This window comes from Geotrypetes seraphini, chromosome 3, assembly GCF_902459505.1.
Source record: "Geotrypetes seraphini chromosome 3, aGeoSer1.1, whole genome shotgun sequence".
NCBI classification, from domain to species: domain Eukaryota; kingdom Metazoa; phylum Chordata; class Amphibia; order Gymnophiona; family Dermophiidae; genus Geotrypetes; species Geotrypetes seraphini.
The window spans coordinates 190821106-190843429 of record NC_047086.1 but is presented as its reverse complement, the minus strand read 5'-3'; the positions used below and the strand labels follow the sequence as shown (position 1 = coordinate 190843429).

General features: G+C 43.6%; 1 protein-coding gene across 1 annotated transcript in view; it reads left to right on the top strand.

Moving 5' to 3' along the window:
• LOC117356680 (gametocyte-specific factor 1-like) overlaps window positions 1–21570 on the top strand; it is a 58780-nt gene extending 37210 nt beyond the window's left edge. Inside the window, exons 4-7 of the mRNA XM_033936222.1 lie at window positions 3750–3813; window positions 4200–4285; window positions 9256–9474; window positions 21439–21570. Coding sequence (XP_033792113.1) covers window positions 3750–3813; window positions 4200–4285; window positions 9256–9474; window positions 21439–21443 — 374 coding nt within the window. The 3' untranslated portion in view covers window positions 21444–21570. The remainder of the gene's footprint in view (window positions 1–3749; window positions 3814–4199; window positions 4286–9255; window positions 9475–21438) is intronic.
• Window positions 21571–22324: the final 754 nt, after the last annotated feature.

Sequence of the window (22324 nt, the reverse complement as noted above, 5' to 3'; positions counted from 1 at the left end):
ATAGCTTTAGTAACTTTGCAAAAATCAATTAAGGAGGAGGGGTAAATTTTCCAAATTTTTATAGGTACCATCAAGCCTATATTCTACGTCAGGGTATGTATTGGATCCTCCCAGAACTTATAGATAATGCACCAGATTGGTTATATTTGGAATGGCGCCTTATGTTTCCCCTAAATTTAGTTCACCTTCCAAGTATTAACATGCCTAGAAGATACAGAGAAAATAAAATATTAATGGATACTTGGAAAACGTTGAGGTTTATTAGTAAATTAACACCTATCCCAATAAACAAGTCAACTAATCAGTCTCTATGGATAAACTCCAAGATCAAAATTGGCGGAGCTCAAATCCTTTGGAAGAACTGGATTATTGCAGGCATTAGATCTCTAGATGATGTTATTTCAGAAGGTAAACTGCTGGAATTTTCACAATTGCAACATAGATTTGGTCTTAGTAAAACACAAAGTTTTAAATGGTTGCAATTGAAGCAGGCCATTCAGGTTGGGTTCCCTGAATGGAAAACATTGAATAATAAATATAGTTTAAAGTTCTTATGTTTTCAAGCAGACTTCCTAGGACATCAAGCCGCATTGTGGTATAAATTAATATCTGGATATTTGAATAAAAAACCAAAAAATGGTCTAAGAGATATTTGGAGCATTGAGATTAAGCATCAAATTAATGCATCTCAATGGCCACTAATTTGGTCTTGGAGAATGAGATGTACAGTGTCAGCATCTATGAGACAAACTTGGTTCTTTTTATTACATAGAGCTTTTTGGACCCCTACACGTTTGCAAAAATTAGATAGTTCTAAGTCCAATAAATGCTGGCACTGTAATCTGGAACCAGGGACATTAAATCACTTACTGTATCATTGTCCCTACATTAAAAGTTTCTGGAATGCAATTTGGCCACAAATTAATAAATTGATGGAAAATCATATAGCAATATCATATGATACAGTGTTATTTGGAATGATGATGAGAAAAAAAAGTCAAATTTCACCAGAAAATAACAAGCTTTTATTAATCATGACAGGGGTTGCCATTCAGCATATAACCAACAATTGGAAGAATTATAATAACCTAAATTATACATTTTGGTGGAATACAATATGTCATATATTCAAAATGGAAAGAGCAATAGCAATACAAAGAGGGACATATACTAAATTTATAAAAATATGGGGGCCATTGACAAAATATTGTAATGAATAAATAGTTGGATTTTTCTTCTTCTTTTCAATATCTTCTTTGTGACACACATAGAGGGGGGTAGTGAAAATAATTTTTACAAAATATGATATAATATAATATACAATATGTAATGTATGATTGAAAAGTAATAGAAGGGTGGGGGGAGGGAGAGGGGATAAAAATATATTTAGAATATGATGTATTAGATATAAAAGTGATATTGTGTATTCATCAATTGTATTTTAATATTTTGTACACTTTATGTAAAACTTGAAAATAAAAAATAATAACATAAAAAAATATATAAAACCCTAAAAAAAAAAAAAAAAAAAGGTAATAGAGAAGAACTCTCCTAATTTCTAACAACACCAAACTTTCATCCCTCCTTTACTGACCTGTAGCCAGAAACATAGGCAGACAGCCTTCCTGATTGACATGGAATGCTGACACCAAATTTGGCAGAAAGGAAGGCATGGTGCAAAGAGACACGCCATCCTCTGTAAGCCTGAGGCTCAGACATCTTCCTTGTTGAGGCGATAGCTACCAGAAGAATTGTCTTCACAATGCGATCTGTTAGCAACACCTCCAGCCAAGGTTCGTACAGGGCCCCCCCTGAGGGCCTGTAACACAATATTAAAATTCCATTTTGGAAATGGCAGTCACACGGGAGGATGAAAACACAACATTCCCTTGTCTTTGTGGGTGGGGGTTGCAGCCAGCATCTGCAAATCCTTCAGGACCAATGCAGGGGCTAGTTAGCCTGTGTTCAAGCACCTGATGAACACAGGCGAGCTGAGCTCCCAGGTGACCGAACCCGAGGTATCCATAATGTTTGTGCAGGCCGGCTAAGTAGATTCTCCTAAAAGAAGTGTTTCTTCCCCAAGCTACAGACCTCTGATTACAGAGGATGTATTTTCTCGCAGGTAGAGAAGCTCCCAAGAATACTGGGGATCCCTTGGGCACTGGAAAGTCTTGAATAACTGGATAAAAATACCCAAAAATAACAAATCATATAAAGAGCAGAAGAAGACACCTTCGCAATCTGCTTGCAGAAGGAGAAACTGAGGGAGAAAGGCACTGCCCACTGACACAAGGAGGCTGAGCAGAAGAAATTGTGTCTGATGCCTTCTGCAAGTTTCCTGAGAGTATGGGGTTATGGAACGTTCATTTATTGCAGAAAAAAACAGCCAAATCATGAGCCTGTCCTAGTCTCACCCAAACCACGTCTCTATGCCCCTTGAGATTTAGATGCACTGTGGACAAAGCACCATAGAAATCCATCTACAAAATCCATTTTGAAAATAGCAGATTGGAAGGGTTTGGCGAGAAAAACGTCTACCTGCCCCTTTAAGCCACATTTTGAACATTTTTTCCATTATTGAAAATGAGCTCCATACTGACCTCTACTGCAGTTTCACTATGTACACATAAAGAAAGACAGGCACTACAGACTGTCCACCTGGAAAGTCAGTAACAGCTGTTAACTCTTGTTCTGAATGTGTTTAATGCTGGGTAGGTTAATGTCCTTGTATATTCTCTGGGAGGTGAATTAAAAGGCTGCTTACTTTGCCTCAGTAGGGATCCGTTGTGAAGGAAAAAACAAAAATAAAACCCACAAGATTACATTGTATATTCCAAAGAAAATAACTTTTTTATTCTAGTAATAAGTATTATAGCAGCATTTTGCAAATCAGAAATAAATCAGTTTGGACATATACAATGGAGAGACCCCCCCTCCCATACAAACAGTGCCAGCATATTTCTGTAAGTATGGCACATCTTCTCTAAAGAAACTCTGCCAAACCATGGGGGTTTTATACAGAAAAGATCTTTGTCTTAGACCATTCCCCTGGCTGTGAATATGTATCACCCTATTGGAGCAGACAAGCTGCCTATCTAACCCTCTCCTAGTCCACTCCTTCATTCTTCCCTGGGGGGGGGGGGGGGGGGGGGGGGCTGGTCAGGCATAGCTTCTGGAACTTTCTTCTTGAAGTTTCCATTCTTCACATGGGTACATCAGTATCAGTGCATTAGCCTGGCATCACTTTATCAGTTCTTAGGTTCCCAAATGGAGTGTCCTGCTGACTTGCATTTGCTTTCAGCACTGTCAAATGGCTCATTGTCTTTCCAGCACTGGTTGGTGTCCTTGAGAAACTTCACAGCAAGAAATCTACACACTCACATGCCAAACATTAGCATCTCAGCATCTGAACTGAAACCAGTTTGTACAAGCCCGTAACTTCAGCAACTCCAGCAAAATGCAGGAATAGGTCTCACAACCTGTAAAAGTCTCCCATAAGCTCCTGTCATCTATCTCAGAAGGTTTCAGTGTTGCTGATGAACTGTAGTGCTATGTGCCCTTGTAATTCAAATTTCCTAATTGCCTCTTGCTGTATAGTATGAACCTATTTGCACTGAAAAAGGTGTGTGTGTGGGGAAGGGGGGGGGGAGAGGCCCTGATATCTTAATTTCAGAAGATGACTACATTAATTAACCGATTTGTGTTTTACATACCGTTTTTGGTAACCTGATTGCTTTTCATGTCTACAGAAGAGAAGCCTGTTTCCCCATTCATTCTGGGTGGCAGTGTAAACTCAATCTTGATGAAGCAGAGGTGAGTGTGAAGTCTTAGCAGATGAAGTTTAAGTCTATGGTGGGCTAGAAGGATCTCTTGCTGTTCATCTGGTCTTCTACCTTAAAAACACATAAAGGAGATTAACATAATCAAATGTCTGTCATCATATCCAGAGGGTCATAATAAGTTGCTAGAAATGTATTAACTTGCACGACTACTGAAAATAAGTCTTAGTTTTCATTATCAAACATGAAATGGCCCTGAGACAACCCCCCGAGGCTGTTCATAACTAGCAGGAAAAGTTTTATAGGATCAATTTATTTTCACACCTGCATAATCTATGAACTTTTGTTGTGTCAGGAAGCTACTGCCACTAGAACCAATTATAGCAAGAGTTTCCTCATGGTTTTTGTCTCTGTCCCTAGGGCTCAGCAAAGCTTCAATTCAGCAAACCTTGGGAGCAGCAGTACATCTATAGCACAGGTTCCAATACCTAATTCCTGGAAACAAGGTAAATAGAAGGGGATTAAGTAACATACAGAATAAAATGTGCCCAGTGCAAGGATAACTCTGAACTAGTATAGATTTTTTTTTTCTTTAAAGAAGTTTAGACATTTCTTCTGTCCAGAGAAACTGTAAGCTGTCTTCCTTTAGCGTGGCTAGCCAGGTTGCAAAAAACTTAGACATCAGCCAAAATTTGTAGGCATCTGAAAATTACCTGTTGCCTTTTATTTATTTATTAGTCTTTAATCCCGTTACATTAACGGGTGCTAGAATATATGTCTGTCTGTCTTTCTTTCTTTCTGTCTCTCTCCCTACCCGTGTCTCTTTCTTTCTGTCTCCCGCCCTTCTGCTGTCTTTCTTTCTTTCTGTCTCTCTCCCTTGCCCCCTTTGTCTGTCTTTCTGTCTCTCTCCCTGCCCGTGACTTTCTTCCTTTCTTTCTGTCTCCCTCCCGCTGTCTATCTATCTTTCTTTCTCCCTCCCTCCCTCCCGCTGTCTGTATTTCTTTCTGTCTGTCTCCCTGCCCTCTATGCAGCAGCAGCAGCAGCAGCATTTCCCTCCCCCCACTTCCCTGTGCAGCAGCCACAACACAGCATTCCCTCCTCCATTTCCCTGTGCAGCAGCATTTCCCTCCCCCCACTTCCCTGTGCAGCAGCCGCAGCAGCATTCCCTCCCCCTCCATTTCCCTGTGCAGCAGCATTTCCCTCCCCCCACCCCACTTCCCTTTGCAGCAGCAGCATTTCCCTCCCCCCACTTCCCTGTGCAGCAGCCTCAGCAGCAGCATTCCCTCCCCCTCCATTTCCCTGTGCAGAAGCATTTCCCTCCCCCTACCCCTGTGCAGCAGCATTTCCCTCCCACCTACTTCCCTGTGCCTGTGCAGCAGCATTTCCCTCCCCCCACCCCACTTCCCTGTGCCTGTGCAGTAGCATTTCCCTCCCCCTCCACTTCTGTGCAGCAGCAGCACCGGTATTTACCTCCCCCTCCATGTCCCTTTGCAGCAGCAGCATTCCCCCTCCCCTGTCCCTTCCTTTCCCTTCCCAGCAGCACGCAGCTAAAACGGCTCCCTTAGTTCTTTGCCGCAGTTTTTTTAAGTTTAAAGCTGCCGCAGCGGCTTCTCTCACGATCCCCACCTGCGTCTGAAGCTTTCTCCGATGCAGGTGCAGCTCGTGAGAGGAGCCTCCGTGGCGGCGGCTTTGAACTTAAAAATAACTATGGCCAGGGAGTGTAAGGGAGCTGGCGGAGCCGGCCAGACTGCAGAACATTACCTTGGGGTCCGCGAGTGTGGGGCCGTTGTCCCAAGCTAATAGAACCCTAAGCGCGCATGCGCACTCCTATCTGCCACGGACCTACGGATCACGCAGGTAGGAGTGCACATGCGCGCTTAGGGTTTTATTATATAAGATGTTTATATAATGTTGCCTATTTTTTCCTGACTTATTGTGATGGCGCTTCTCTCTAGTTTGGCATTTTTTTAGAATTGGGCTTTCCCCCCCCCCCCCGCCTAAACTCCCTGTTGCTTCTCTTGGAGCAACTTCTCCAAATGGATTAGCTTCTATAAGGGTAGAGGGCAGTCTGCTCAGTAACAGTAGCTTCACTAGGCCTGAAGCCATAGCAAAGGGGCCTAGGAATTTTCCACTCCTGCATAAAATTTGTGACATGGGTACAGAATTGCTGAAGGTTACACCCCATTCTTGGTTCTTTAAACTACTTAGGCCACACTGCTTTGCTGATGACATCTATGCCATCCTAACCTTTGTCTTCTATATTATATAAAAATAGCATTTGACACATTTTTACCTTGGTTTACTGCCCTAGAGCTTTAACAATTAAAGTAGGTATTACATCGCTTGCCAGGTATAAATTTACTTTGACTTAGTGTGTATATGTGTATATAATATTTTTATTTAACAGACTTATAGCCCGCTTATACCATAGCAGGTTCCCAAAAATACATATATTATGTGGTGCAATGATTAGAGCTATAGCCTCAGCACTCTGAGGTTATGGGTTCAAATCCCTCGCTGCTCCTTATGACCCTAGGCAAGTCACTTAATCCCCTCATTGACCTAAGTACACGAGATAGAGTTTGAGCCCGCCGGTACAGATAGGGAAATATGATAAAGTACCTGAATGTAAAACCACTTAGGACAGTGGTTCCCAACCCAGTCCTGGAGGACCACCAGCCAGTCGGGTTTCTGGGATAGCCCTAATGAATATGCATGAGAGAGATTTGCATATAATGGAGGTGACAAGCATGCAAATCTGCTCCATGCATATTCATTAGGGCCATCCCCAAAACTCGACTGGCCTGGTGGTCCTCCAGGACAGGGTTGGGAACCACTGACTTACGATATAAGTGGTATATAAATAAAATAAATAAATAAAACATCAACTTAATAAATGTGAAGAGGGAGAGTCCTGTGTTCCCTGAATGTAAGTGCAGAGATTTAGCAGGCATGGCTCTGATGTCATGGCAACAGTGAAGCTATCATGCACAGTGTGGAATCTTTCCACTGCCAGGGACAGATACTATTGGTTCTTTAGAGCTTTTTTCTGACTGATAAAAAGTGTAGAGCAGGGCTGCCCAAGTCCGGTCCTTGATATCTACTGGCAGGTCAGGTTTTCTGGATATCCACAATGAACATGCATGAGAGAGGTTTGCATACCAAGAAGGCAGTGCAGGCAAATCTCTCTCATGCATATTCATTGTGGATATCCAGAAAACCTGGCCTGCCAGTAGATCTCAAGGACCGGACTTGGGCAGCCCTGGTGTAGAGAAAAGCACAGAGAGGCAGTTGGAGTCAGAAGGGGAAGGGAGTAGCGGTTAATAGTTTTGTGGGAGTAGCGGTTAATAGTTTTGTGGGAGCTGCCAGAGAATTTTTCTATTTCCTTCAGAAAACTCAGGGATAATAATTGGAAAAAAGGAAGAAGTTAGAAAAAATTAATTAAATTGCAACAAAACCAACTGACTTTAATAAAGTACCTTGTCTATAGAGAGTGATCAAAAATATATATATGAAGTGCTCAGAGATATGAAACTCTATAGGGAAGGATGAAAACCTCCCTGTTGTAAGAGTTCACCTTCCAGTCATTGCAACTTCTTTAAACAATGATCACACTCTAAGACTCTAGGACTTTGAAATCAACTTAAAATATTCGCCACGTCTTAGAGCAGTGGTCTCAAACTTGCGGCCCGGGGATCACATGCGGCCCGCCAGGTACTATTTTGAGGCCCTTGGTATATTTATCATAATCACAAAAGTAAAATAAAACAGTTTCTTGATCAAATGTCTCTTTAGCTATAAATGACAATATTATTATTAAGACTTAACCAAAAGGAAAGATTTATAAACTATTAGAGTTTTACCTCATGCAAAATTGTCATTTCTGTAATAAGACTAACTATTTTTTCTGAGGCCCTCCAAGTACCTACAAATCCAAAATGTGGCCCTGCAGAGGGATTGAGTTTGAGACCACTGTCTTAGAGTGATAATTGTTTAAAGAAGTTGCAATGACTGGAAGGTGAACTCTTACAACAGGGAGGTTTTCATCCTTCCCTATAGAGTTTCATATCTCTGAGCACTTCATATATATATTTTTGATCACTCTCTATAGACAAGGTACTTTATTGAAGTCAGTTGGTTTTGTTGCAAGAGAATTTCTCTAAGCAGCAGGTTACCTCTGTGCATATAGCTATAGCTCTGGGGATCAGTGTTCCAGAAAGCACAGTTACTTACCGTAACAGGTGTTATCCAGGGACAGCAGGCAGATATTCTCACATGTGGGTGACGTTATCCATGGAGCTCGGATATGGACAGCCTCGCAAGCATACTTGCTTGTAAAACTTTAAGAAAGTTTGCAACTGCCGCACCACACATGTACGAGTGCCCTCCCATCGAGATTCTCAGCGAGAGGGAGAATTAGAAGGCCTTGAGGATGCGCAGATGCATGCTCAAGGCCTGGCAGAGGCAGGAAGTTCTTCAAGCGGCACCGACACGTCCTGTGGGCTGCGTGACGGTGCCAGACGGGGGGTAAGTATCAAGTTGTTCAAGCGGGAGGGCCTTTGCGAGTGGGGGGGAGCGATTCCAGTTCTTGGGGGGGGGGGGAAGGGGTGCTCGCAAATCGAGTCAACACTCGGTTTGTGAGACAAGTTTTGCAAGAATGTTTTGCTCATCTTGCAAAACACTCGCAAACCGGGTTACTCACAAACCGAGGTGACTGTACATCTTTCTCCTCTTCATATTTCTCTAGCATGTATTTAAATCCTTCTTACTATAATTAGAGTGTGAGCCCACTGGGACAGAGAAGGAAAATTTTTCTAATGATTGAAAATGTAACTCTTATTTCTAATGTATTATTATTGTAAACTGCTTAATACTCATGTACAAGTGGTATATCAAATATAAATCCAATACATTCCAAAAACAGACCCTGAGCACCTGATGAACCACAAAGCAAACTGGCTCCACAGGTACTAGATATTTGAGAGATTGGCCTGCGAGCAGCAGTCCACCCTTGAGAGTCTGTGTCCTTTCTCCGGTGGAGTAAGCCCAAGAAGGGAACCTCCGAGCACCAAAGCCAAACAGGAAAATGAACCAACAGCCCAAAATAGCCAAAAATTATAAAAAGAAAGCAGAGCAGATCAGAACACACCTTCTCAGTTCACTCAAGAAGAAAAAACTGAAGAGGGAGCTATCTCCACTGGTGAAGGGGAGAATTTGAATGACACCCTTCTGCAAAGTTCACAACTATAGGAGGACAACAGCTTCAGTACAGAATCTTATGTCTTTGCAACAGAATAATGGTTTGGGGAGACCCTTAAGTTATTTACAAATTCATAGTATTTGTAAGGGGGCAGTGCCCTTAACCCCCCACAAATATGGAGGGGGTTATCATTATGTTCAGTTGTATTGTGCAAAAGAGACTCTAAGCTCACCTATGCATTCTCTAGTGCTTTTATTTCTGCTTGTAATCTTTCAGATAAATCCCTGAAACATGCCACCAGGGGATGCAACCTTGCAGATAAGCTGAACCTTAAAGTTGCTGGACCTGCATATCAACCAGATGAATCCACAGCCTACTGGATGAATGAAACTACTGCAGCTCATCCCTCCTTTCCATTCAAGACTGTGAGAGGTGAAGAGAATTCAAGGAGCAGCCAGATACCTACTGCCCTGAAAGCAAATCCTTGGGAAAAAGGTAAAGCCGAGTGCAGGTGTCTCTGTTTCAGAGCCTGCCTATGAGTTACTGGTCCTGGGGGACTCTGTTCAGAAACTCCCTACTCAATTGGCGCTGGCTGGAAGTGGCAGTAAAGGCTCTGGCTCTGCCTGAGCTTGGGGCCATGTCTGGAGGGTCCTGAGAATTTGCAGATGTGAAAACATCACACACATGCCTGGATGCCCTGCAGACGCAGCCAAGCTCAGGAAAAGCCAGTCTTTCCTGCCACCTCCAGTCAACCCCAAACGAGCCCACAGCAGCTCACAATAGGAGCTCCTTATCCCTGGGCCACTGGTATCCGCAGTGGGACCACAATTGACATGGCTCTCACCTTTGGGTTACCCCTCCCCCCATTCGCCACTAGAGAGGTACCATCCTGCGAGGGGGAGGCAAGGGGAGATAAGGTTTATATGGGGACAGGATGGGGTGGAGCTAGGGAGGATAGGGTGGGGCTGTGGACGGGGCAATGTGTCTTTTTTTTTTACTTACAAAATATGGTAATCCTAGGGAAGAGGAACAGTTGAAACTGAAAACTGATGGGAGAAGGAAACCTTTAATTTTACTCTTCTGCTTCCTATTTCACTTGCTTGCTTCATCGTATTATCAGTCATCTCCCTAACTATGGGACACCCTCAGTCTCTAAATTTGCAAGGCAGGGAGACATGTTACCTCAAGCTTTCATTGCTGTATAACATGTCTGACACTTACTACCCACCAGGAGTTGAACCTTGGTCATTGTAGGGTCTCAGCAAGCACTACACAAGCTTTTTCCTATACCTGCAGATATGGTTCTTCTCTGACAACCCTCTACAAGTAAACTGAGATCCTTCTTGCCTTGGACCACAAACTTATTACCTGCAGTTTTCTGGGCAGACATAACTTAGCACAACATAAGGTCAGGGTCTCAGAAAGCACAGTTACTTACCGTAACAGGTGTTATTCAGGGACAGCAGGCAGATATTCTCACATGTGGGTGACGTCATCAAAGGAGCCCTGGTATGGATACTTTAAAAGTGCATCGCCACTTTAAGAAACTTAAAAAGTTTGCGATAGACCACACCGCACATGTGCCTTCCCACCCGATGTAGGCGTGCGGCTCCTCATTTCAGTAAGCTAGCGAAGAAGCCAACCAGGGGAGGTGGGTGGGTTGTGAGAATATCTGCCTGCTGTCCCTGGATAACATCTGTTACGGTAAGTAACTGTGCTTTATCTCAGCACAAGCAGGCAGCATATTCTCACATGTGGGTGACCTCCAAGCTAATCAGAATGGGATGGTAGGAGTATTGGCCTTTTAGGAAAATTATTTTTTTTTAATACTGTCTGGCCAAAGTGCCTATCCTGTCTGGAAAAAGGTTCCAGACAATAATGTGAGGTGAATATATGAATTGAGGACCAAAAGTAGAACGTAGGAAAGCTACTGAAGCTGCCATAGACCTGACTCTCCAGTTGCAGCCCAGCCTGAGCATAACAGAACGATATGCAAGCAGCCAACCAGTTGGAAATCGTTCTCTTGGAAACAGGATGCCCCAACTTGTTAGGATCAAAGGAGACAAACACTTGAGATGTCCTATGCAGCTTTGTTCTGTTGAGATAATAGGCCAAAGCCCATTTGCTATTCAGAGTGTGAAGAGCCGTTTCTCCTGGATGAGAATGAGGCTTAGGAAAAAAACACTGGAAGTACAATTGATTGATTGAGATGAATTTCAGTGACAACTTTTGGTAAGAACTTCGGATGGGTTCGAAGTACAGCCTTGTAAACGGTGGATCCGCCCCTAGTGCTAGTGATGGTAGCCTCCTCCCCTACAGCCACTCCCAAACCTCCGGCATGAAGAAAAAGGAGCATATGAGAAAAAAGATTGAGGACAATGGATGCCTGTTGGAAGATACCGACTAACATTGATGGTATTGTGGAAGGCATATCTGAAGAAAAAAACACCTGGTTGATCCTGCTTTGCAGTAAAACCAATGGAAGAATCTGAAGTGGCGGGGAAACTAACTTACAGGCTCTACACCCCTGTTAGTTCCCACCATAATATGCCAAAATGGTGAAAAAGTAACAGGAAAAAAAGAGCCACCTTATATGCTTGATACCCCATGGTGGAATCCTGAAGTCGTCAACGAAAGGAAACATGAACATCCAGAAGGTAATGTGCCAATCAACCCATGGGCACAGACATAGCAGCAGCTCTGGATGTCAACTGGAAGCACCATAAGCAGACGGAATATTGTCAGATGTGTGCTGAAAATTTGTAGTGGAAGAAGATATGGAGGAATCTAACTTACAGATTCTACACTCATGTTAGATTCTACATGGTAGACCTTGAGAAGCAGAAATAGCAAGACGTGTGCTATGTAAGGTAGGTTGTAAAAAGAAGTGGAGGAATCTAACTTTACAGACTCTACAGCCATGTTAGATTCCGCACCATAGTCCCAGTCCAATATGAAATTTGGCAAAAGACAGTATGAATGGTGATGGTGATGGTGCTGCCGCTATGACATGCTAGCAGCCTATGACCCTGTCCGCCATAGCAGATACTGGTAGAGGGTAAATCCATCCATAGTATGGCCCTCTGCTCTATCAGCAGTGAAGCATAGACCTTAGGTGAATAATATATGGGCTGATTGATAAGAAGGGTCTCCCATTAAAAGAAACAGCAGGAACAAACTGCTTTTTGTAGGTTTCTCTTAAAATGCCTTGCAAAGGCTGTTTAAGGAGCTCCTTAGGAGGATAGAAACATAGAAACATAGAAATTGACGGCAGAAAAGGGCCATAGCCCATCGAGTCTGCCCATACCAATGATTCACTCCCTGATTCTTACTCTCCTAGAGATCCCACATGAATATCCCATTTTCTCTTGAAATCTAACACGCTGCTGGCCTCAATCACCCGCTGAGGCAGCTCGTTCCAATGATCGACCACCCTTTCGGTGAAGAAGTACTTCCTAGCATCACCCCGAAATTTCCCTCCCCTGATTTTCAGCGAGTGTCCTCTGGTTACCGAGGGCCCTGTAAGACTGAAGATATCATCTTTCACCTCTATACGCCCAGTAATATACTTAAAGGTCTCAATCATGTCCCCTCTCTCTCTTCGCTCCTCCAGTGAGTACATCTGCAGTTTTTTTAACCTTTCTTCATACGTGAGATCCTTGAGCCCCAAGACCATCTTGGTAGCCATAGTCCAAAATTTCCAAAAAGTCTGTATTTAGAATCTGCCTCCAACTGCACTGAAATAACTTTCCCCAGCTGATGAATAAAGCAGGTGAATGAAAACTTCTCTGTGGGAGAGGATGCCCTTCCAGGTGAAAGTCTTGGAGACTTGGAAGAAGGAGAATCCTCCTCAGTAGCAGAAAGAGAAGGTGCTATATTGGAATCATCCTGTAGGTCAAAATCCACTAGAAGAGAAGGAGAGCGATTCTTTGACTGTACCAGTCAGGTGTCGAAGGTTCTTTGGAATGATTACGTTTTTGAGAAACTTTTTGATGTGGAACCATGTTTGGATATAGATAAGCTCCTACTAGACTATCTTGAATACGAAGATCAGTGCTTCAAGGAGGTAGAGTGATGGCTAGATGAGCAGTGCTTCGATGCAGGACTGGATGGACATGACTGATGTCGAGAATCCTATCGGTGCATCGATGCATCATCGACGGTACCAGAAGGCCTTGCAATTTCACACTCAGGTTGGGTCGGTACCAGATGAGTCGATGTCGGCGTAAAGAGATTAACTTATCCCCATACTCTTCATGGAACAGAGCATAGAGCTTATTTTGGAAAGCTAGCACCGGTATCTTTGGCTTGTTCGCCGGTACCACTAGTGCTGCAACACATTCCAGACAGGATGACTCAGAAGTTGTATCACCCCTCGATGGTGGAACTAGTCGCTTAAGGGATTTTCACTTGGCCGGCATGAATGGATTCAACCCCGTCTGGGAAGCTGTTGGCTTTTAAGCTGGCTTATCAGATGGATCAATGACTTGCAACACCGGAGTCAATGATGGTACATTGGCGGAGTCAGTGACTTAGTCATTGGTGCCTAGGTTAACGGTGTCGATGATGTCTCTCCCTCCATGCTGACATTGAACAACTTTTCCTGTTGAAGGATATGGCTTTTTATGGTACACTTTTGAAGAGTGTAACACTGTGCACAGTTCTGTATCTGGTGCTCCGGACCCAGGTACTGAAGGCACCAGCTGTTAGGGTCCATAAGGGAAATAGTGCGAGAACACCAACCGCACTTCTTTGTCAGGAAGACTGCCTCAGCTAAATTTAATTAGATGGCCAAGGTGATATGCAGGGCCCCACTGGAAAACCCGTTGGATGGCTGAAGAAAAAAAGAAAATGTATTTTTAAAAAAAAAGTTTAAATAAACAAAATCAATGAATAAAAGAAAGAAATGAACGCGATGATGCACTTTTAAAGTATCCATACTGGGGCTCCGTGGATGACGTCACCTACATGTGAGAATATGCTGCCTACTTGTCCTGGGATAATGCAAAATACAGAAGTACTAAGCTCCTATAGAATTTGACTTACATGTTTGTTGCCTGTGTCCAAACTAGTGACTCAGATAAAGTTGTTAAAAGACAAACACAGATGGAAAGATACAAAAGATCAGACGAGAAAATGGATTTTACATATAACTACTCATTCATATTAATGTTTCAAGAGGCCTGCTCCATACCCTGCTCAGTCAGATCTGAAAATCATGGCCTCTATTTGGGAGTCTTCTTTGATCTTAACCGAGGGGCAAATGAACAGATCAGTTCTGATTTAGTTACTGATTGCACTTGGTTGTTTCTCTCTAGTTACAGCTGGGACTCTATTTTTTTCTGAAAACATTCAGTACTGTATCTATACCTCATCACCTTGTAGCTGAAAAGGTGAAATTTTTAGCCATACAGCAAACTTACCTCTAGCTGGTGCTTTCTGAGAACAGCAGGCCGAGTATTCTCATGGCTGGGTGATGTCATTCGAAGGAGCCTGGCACGGAGCTAACATAAAAATATGCAGAAACTTCTAGTTGTGCCATACTGTGAATGCACAAGTGCCTTCCTGTCCAACGTGCAAGCACAAGTTCCTCAGTTCCATAACATAGCTGATAGAACATAATTCCTAGGGGAGGTGGGAAGGTACTGTACGTGAGAATATTTGGCTTGCTGTCCTTGCAGAACACCTGCTACAGGTAAGTGATTTTGCTTTCTCCAAGATCTTCAATTCTCACAGATGGGAATCCCTAGCTACCAGGTTCACTGAGAAGAAGACTGAACATTAGGCACTTGAAATGTTGAGGCCTGTTAAACAAGCAACTTGAGAAATAAAACGTACTATTGTGGAACATAACATTGTCTGAGAGCTCTAGGGAAGGGGTTTCCCCCAAACTGAGCTACCTGTAACTCTACTGCTCTAGAGAGAATGGGGGGGGGGAGGAATACTCAGCGCCCCTGCCTCTCTCACGTGCTCTGCAGCACATGGAATACAGCCCCTGCCTCTCTCACGTGCTCTGCAGCACATGGAATACAGAAGCTCCTCAGACAGTCATCCAACACAAATCCTGGCATGAATCAGGGGTAAAAAAGCCAGAGGAATCCATATCTATTGATTTTAATCAAAATCAAGGTGTTTCTGAGGAAAACAGAGGCTTTTAAAAATGGATCAAAAATAAAAAATGGCCACTACAGGAGCGTTTTGGCGACAGAACATGGCCCAGGACAATTAAGTGCAAAAAATATAGGAAATGAGTTTTTGAAGGTAGGGAACCTAACTCCAAGTTACAGAACCCCCCCCCCCCCCTCTGTGTGTCCTATACTGTAGGCTACAATGGCCAGTACTTACTGTGCTGCTGGAGCTGTGCCTGCTTCAGCTAAAACAGAAGATGGAAGATGGTGAAGACTTACTGCCTCAAGACAAGCTTATAAAAAATTATTCCAGATGCTTTTGTTTCTTTAGGCTGCCAGTCAGACTGTTAGAGCCTGAATACCCAGACCCCTACAGCTCCTCGCACCTCATGGGGGGAAGGGGAAAACGCAGCTTACGACTTTTAAAGTCCCAGGAACCAAACAGCCTGCGCTTAAGCTCCGGTATAGCCAGGAACCACTACAAGGGGAACGGTCCCCAGGCCACCAAAGTGTTAGTGTAGGCTGGCTAGGTTGGTGTCCTGTAACACAATGTCCCTCCTTGCTATATAACATGTATATGAGTGAGTGCATACCTGACCTAGGCAACCTGGGTACCTATGAACCACCGAAAAGTGAATTAACCCCCCCCCAAAAAAAATAATAAACTAAAAATAGATCAGAAAGACACCTTCAACTTGTGTCTAGAAGGAGAAACTGAGGGGCACAAGCAATGTCAGAGGAGGCGCAGCTGAAAAATGTAGATGATGTCTTCTACACATTCTCACAAGTAGAGGTGAATAACCCACTGGTTCAAGACTCATATACCTTTTGCACTAGAAAAGTCATTATTAAAATGGACTTGGGAAAATCCACTGTTTTTTTCCAAGGATAAGCAGCATAAAATGTGTTCTACTCTTTAGGATATTGCCAAGTACTTGTGATCTGGGTTGGTCAGTGGTGGGAACAGGATACTGATCTTGATGGACCTTATGTTGTGGCAACTCTTATGTTGTGAACTTCATCATGACCTTAGGAAGCAACTTTGGGCGAATGTGGAGAACAACTCCATTGTGATGAAATTTAGTTTAAAATGGGTCCACTTCTACAGCCTGAATCTCACCGATATTGCGAGCTGAAATGAATAAAATTACTTTCCAGTTCAAAAACTTCAGATGGCAGGAATCGGGTGATTCAAAAGGAGCTTTCATCAGCTGGGTGAGAACCACATTATGATTCCACAATACAGTAGGAGGTTTGATAGGGAGCGTTGTCAATAACAAACCTCTCATGAACTGAACAACTAGGGGCTGTACAGAGATGGGCTTACTCTCTATTTGAGAATGGTAAGAACTAACTGCACTAAGGTGAACCCTTATGGAGGTGGTTTTCCAACTAGACTTGGACTGGTGCAGGAGGTATTCAAGCAGTTTTGTGTAGGGAAAACTAAAGGATCTCTTGGAAGATCTTGTGGGTTATATCTATATTGAGTGCTCTTGCATCTGGATTAGAACCACTTTTTCAAAGATCTTTGATATAAAAGGTAGATTTGAGACAAATAGAGGCCTGAATACCCACCTCCGCCCTTCCCCCACATACTTGTTCACATAGAACACTGCAACCTGCTTGTCTGTTTGAATGAGAATAATTTTGATTTTGTAGCCAATCTCTGAAAGCCTTTAGAGTGTTCCATATATCCCTTAGGTCCAGGAGGTTGATGTGGAGTTCTTTTTCCTGAGCTGACCATTTTCTCTGTGTGTAAAGCCCAGCTATACTGGCTACCCATCCTAAGTTGGATGCATCTATCACTAACACCTTTTGTGGAAGTGGAATTTGGAATGGAAGTCTAATCAGACAGTCTAGTCAGGAAACAGGGTTTCAACTCCTCTGTGGTACTTGAATGACATCCACTAGATTCCTAATAGTCTCAGACCACTGGGAAGCGAAGGTTCACTGGGCTTCTCTCAAATGGAGATGTGCCATGGGCCTAACATGCATTGTAGAGGCCATGTGGCCCATCAATCTCAACATTGCTGAGCTGTGATCTGCCTGCTGATTTGGACTTGCAAGACCAGAGCCACTAATGTTTATACCCTATCTTGGGGCAGGTAAGCCCGAGCCTGCAATGCGTCTAGCAGGGCTCCTATATAATCCAAATGCTGAACAGGAAGTAGGTGGAACTTGAGATAATTTATCACAAACTCTAGTAGCTCCAGCACTCAATTCTGCGCATAGAATATGAAGCCCCTTCTTGAGTCTTGCTCTTGCCAGCCCCACCCCCCCCCCATCTGCGTGGAAAAGCTGCTACTTCCACTAGACCAGGGGTGTCCACACTTTATGGGCTTGTGAGCTACTTTTAAAATAACCAAGACAAAATGATCTACCAACAATAAAATTTTAAAAAACACAAAGCACATTGTACGCAGTTTTCAAAGAGGTCAAGGCAGATGACTTTATGCAATGTCACCTCAGGAACAACTATATAAAAATAGACAAATACACCCCCTCCCTTTTTACTAAACTGCGATAGCAGTTTTTAGTGCAGGGAGCTGCGCTGAATGCCCTGCGCTGCTCTCGATGCTCATAGGCTCCCTGCGCTAAAAGGGGGCCATAGTGCAAAATATAGACAGCAGATATCAATTCTCAAAACAGACACATTTTGATTACTAAATTGAAAATAAAATCATTTTTCCTACCTTTGTTGTCTGGTGATTTCATGAGTCTCTGCTTGCACTTTATTCTTCTGACTGTGCATCCAATATTTCTTCCCTTCTTTCAGCCTGCTGTTTGCTTCTAGACCTCATTCCCTCTGCCAACTTTTTCTTCCTCTCTCCCTGCCCCCTCCCGTCTTTCTGTCTCCCTTTCTTTCTCTTTCTCTCTATGCCCCCTTTCTTTCTGTCTACCTGTCCCCCTTTCTATCTTTCTTTCTGTCTCCCTGCCCCTCTTTCTTTCTGTCTTTCTCTCTCCATGCGTCCTTTCTTTCTTTTTCTCTTCTTTCTTTCTGTCTCCCTGCTCCCCCTTCTTTCTGTCTCCCTGCCTGCTCCCAAGCCACTGCTGTCGCCATCGGGGAACAGGCCTTCAAACCACCGCCGCCCCAAGCTCTCCCTGCTTCCCCACACAGAATCGTCGGGCCAACCAGATTTCCTATCCCCGACATCATTTTTTAAGTCGGAGAGGAAATTCCGGGACAGCCAGGCAGCGATTGGCTGGCCCAGAACTTCCTCTCCGACATCAGAATTGATGTCGGGTGGGGGAGGTTGGTCGGCTTGGTGCTCCTGATTTGGGAAGCAAGTAGAATGCGAAGGCAATGCGATCGACTCACGTTGCCTACGTGATCTACCGGTCAATCGCAATTGACCTTTTGGGCACCCCTGCATTAGACATTTGGTAAACACCTTTGGAGCTGACATAAGGTCAAAAGGATGAATGCAGTACTGGTAGTGGTGGTTCCGTATTCAAAATCTGAGATACTTCTGTGACTGGGAAGTATGGGTGTAAGCATCAAGAGAGCATAGCCAATTTATTTCCTGAATCAAGGGAAGGAAGGTGCCCAGGGAAATCATCCAAAAAATTTATTTGACCGGGAATTTGTTCAGGGCTTTCCCTTGTATTTCAGCATATTTCTTAACTTATTGTTAACCGCATCATGCTTCATCTGGTTGAAAACCCAGTATATAAGTTTTAGTTTAGTTTTTCCCTTGATGAAATGGTTTCACCGCATTGGTCTTAAAGTGTGGAGATTTCCTGCATCAGTACCTGTTTGTGTGGAGAGCTGAGGAATGATGCTCTCAGTGGGCAATTTAGTGGTCTTTGACACCAATTCATTGTGCATAACTGAGACAGGCTATTCGAAGAACCCACTGGTCAGAGGTTACAAGGGGGTCACCTTTTGATGGAAAAATAAATCAGCCTCCCCAACCTTCCCATCCCCAAGTAGATTGTCCAGGATGATAACTGTAACTGTGGCTATGCTTTCTTACCAGAACCAGTCAAAAGTTCACCCCCTAGTTTGACTGGGGAGCTGGTTGGACTTTCTGTTGACAGGGTTGATGGAGGTGGGAACGCAGACTGGGACTGCTAGGCAGAGAGGAGGCAGGTACCTTTGAGAATAGTAGGGTCACCTTCTTTGCCCACTAAAAAACCTCCTAGTTGAAGAAGCTGCAGCTGCAGGCTGCCGAGATGGGGACTGGATGCTGTCTGTATGCTTCTTAATGAGATCAGCTATCTATTCCACTTTGGATCCAAAAAGATGGAGAGGGAAAGTCCATTAGCCTCTCATAAACTGCTGGTTCTAGGTCAGACATGTAGCCACTAGCCTGTGTATCCCCACACCCACTGCAGAGACCCTAGATGCAATATCAAAAGCGTTGTAAATGCTCCTGGCCAGGTATTTCTCACACTGTACCTGCTTTTTAGCCAGCTGGTGAATTTCTTCAGCCTGCTCCAGAGGGAGACAGTCTTCAAGTGATAATGTACTGCATACCATCGACTTCAAGTATATGCTCACGTACAGCTGGTTAAGACTGGATGCAGAAAATAAGCATTGAGGCCAGACAGGATTGGATGCAGAAAATAAGCATTGAAGACAGAAAAGTTTTCTTCCCAAAGGAATCCAAAGTTCTGGTTTCTCCACCCAGGGGAGCTGAGGCATGAGTCCTAGTACTTTTGGCCTATTTAAGAGTAGACTGCACCAGCAAAGAGTGGTGAGGAAGATGGGCCCTCTTCTTAGGTTTGTCCTGCACTGAGACAGCATTTCCCAGTGTGTTCTTAAGGATACAATGCAATGATATTGTGACACCTTCCTTGGGAGGTAACTCATAGTCCAAGAGTTCCAAAATTTCAGCCCTAGGTTCCTCCTTTGTCTTCAACTTAAATAGGATGGCTGAAGCCATCTACCTGACAAAACCGGTGGAAGACAGAATTAGTTGAAGACAACTTCTATCTTGAGGTGGTAAGGGATCAGAAGGAATTCCATATGACTCCTCTAAAGTAACGTGGATCCTCATATGATCCCATCAGTCCCAGTCAGACTCCTTTTCCAAATCTTAATGGATGGAGAGGGCACGTTCAAATTAAGATAGAGGTTTCGGCTCAAATTTAAGCCTAGCATCGTGGAAAAATAAAGAAAACTTAAGGGCCACAAAAACTATAGCTGTACACAGGAGAGGGATACTGTGAAATGAAAAATAAATGAAAAAAGCAATGTAAAGATCCGATGGGAATGCACAAAAGCGATCACAAAAAATCAGAGATGAGGAAACACCCAAATGCATCCTCTCAGCTCTGTGGAAAAACGAAGACCTGTGCTCACATATTGGGGAGAAAGGCACCCGCAAACGCATAGTACAGCATAATTAGAAGCTTCTGCATATTTTAATGCTGGTTAGCTCTGTGCTTGGCTCTGTCAGATGACATCACCCAGCTTTGAGAATTGAAGGCCTGCTTGTCCTTGGAGAAAAGAAGATTAGGTTCTTACCTCAGTAATCTTTCTGTTATAAGACATAGGATTCTGTACTGAAGTTGTTGTCCTCCTTTAGTCGCAAACTTTGCAGAAGGGTGTCACTCATATCTTTCAATTATCCATGCCTTTGACAAAAAGCATCTGTCTCTTAAAGGGAAGCCTGCTAAGCATAGCCTTGAAGGTTGAATGGCCCGCCCACTGTCTGATTTACAGCATGCGTCAGGTGGAGATGGAGTATGCATCATAAAGCACTTCAGCCATATAGTCTACCCCTGCAAGCACGAGCTGAGCAGGGTCCGATCTCAGCCCACATCCTTTCTGTGACACCTAGAAATGGGTCAAGGGGGGGAATTAGTTGTCCTCTTTAGGGGAGGGAGGGTAAGGAATGGAATGCTACCATGAGGGGGGTAGTCATTCTGTTCAGGGGTGAGGGAGTGCAATTCTGCCGGTTGTTGGTGGGGAGGGGGCATGTTTTTATGGGGAAAGTCTTCTGGTGGAGTGGGGGGACAGAGGGATACTACAGGGAAGGAGAGAGAGTACTAGAAATGCCTGACACCACAGGGAAGGTAAGGGGAGGAAAGATGGAATATAAATTTTCGATTTATATTTGAGTTACCATTTTTCCCTAAAATGGGGGATGGGGGGGACAAAATTGGCATCTGGGTTTATATTTGAGTATATATGATAGCCTGGGAGGTTCTAAGCTTACATTGTGGCATGTAAAGAGGTCACAAGACAGATGGGGAAGCATGTATTGAAGACAATGAACTAGGGTTAGTATTGCAAATTTAATCTTAGCTGACACAAGAAGTATTGGGTAATGAGATCAATCATTTTGGCACTGTAGAGCTGTATTCTTTATTGTCCCACCAGACTAGAGGCTGACCGAAACTGCAAATGAAACTCATCACCTGGTTTTGGCCAAAGCAGAAACCTCAAGTTTGTATGAATGTGAATCTGTGACAGCCACTGGGGATTGTTGGAGCTTGCAGTCTCAATCTCTGCTAAAGCTACAGTATGCAAGCCAGAATATAATTTAAATAAATGAGACTGTATTTTCTTCCAAGCATAATAGCAAGTATGTAATTTGCCATCAATTGTTTTGCCAATTATTATCCATATTTCATTTAAAATAAATTTTATTCTACCTTTGTTGTCTGGATGTTTTATTTTTCCATCACGTTGGTGCCAACTTCTTTTTTTCTGCTTTCCTGTCATCTGCTAATTCTTCTTCAAGTGGCTGCTAACCATTTATCTGTTTTACTCTCTCCTGCTTATTCCCTCACTACATCTGCCTCCAACAAATTGATCATTCCTTTTTAGCTCTTTTCTGCCTCTTACCCTTCTCCTCTTTTTCACTTTTCAGTTTACCTATCAAATTTCCATCTTCTCTCCCATTCCCCATCTCATTCCTTCCTCAGCCTTCCATCCCCTTTCATCTTCAATGCACCCCCCCATTACCATATTTCTACCCTCTGTTATATCTATCCTCTCATCAGTTTCCTTGCCACCCTCTCCTCCCCCTCAGGGTTCTACCATTCTCAGCATCTTTTTTCCTTCACCCTTATAGCCCAATATCTGCTCCCTCCACCTTCCTTCCCCACCCTCATAGCCTGACATCTTCCCCTCTCTTTCCTCACTCCCATTGGCAGACATCTCTCCATCACTCCATTCTGCTCCTGGATCCAACATCTCCCTCCTCCTCCTCCTGTATATCTCTCTCATCCACCCCCATATCTAACACCTCTCGCTCCCTCTC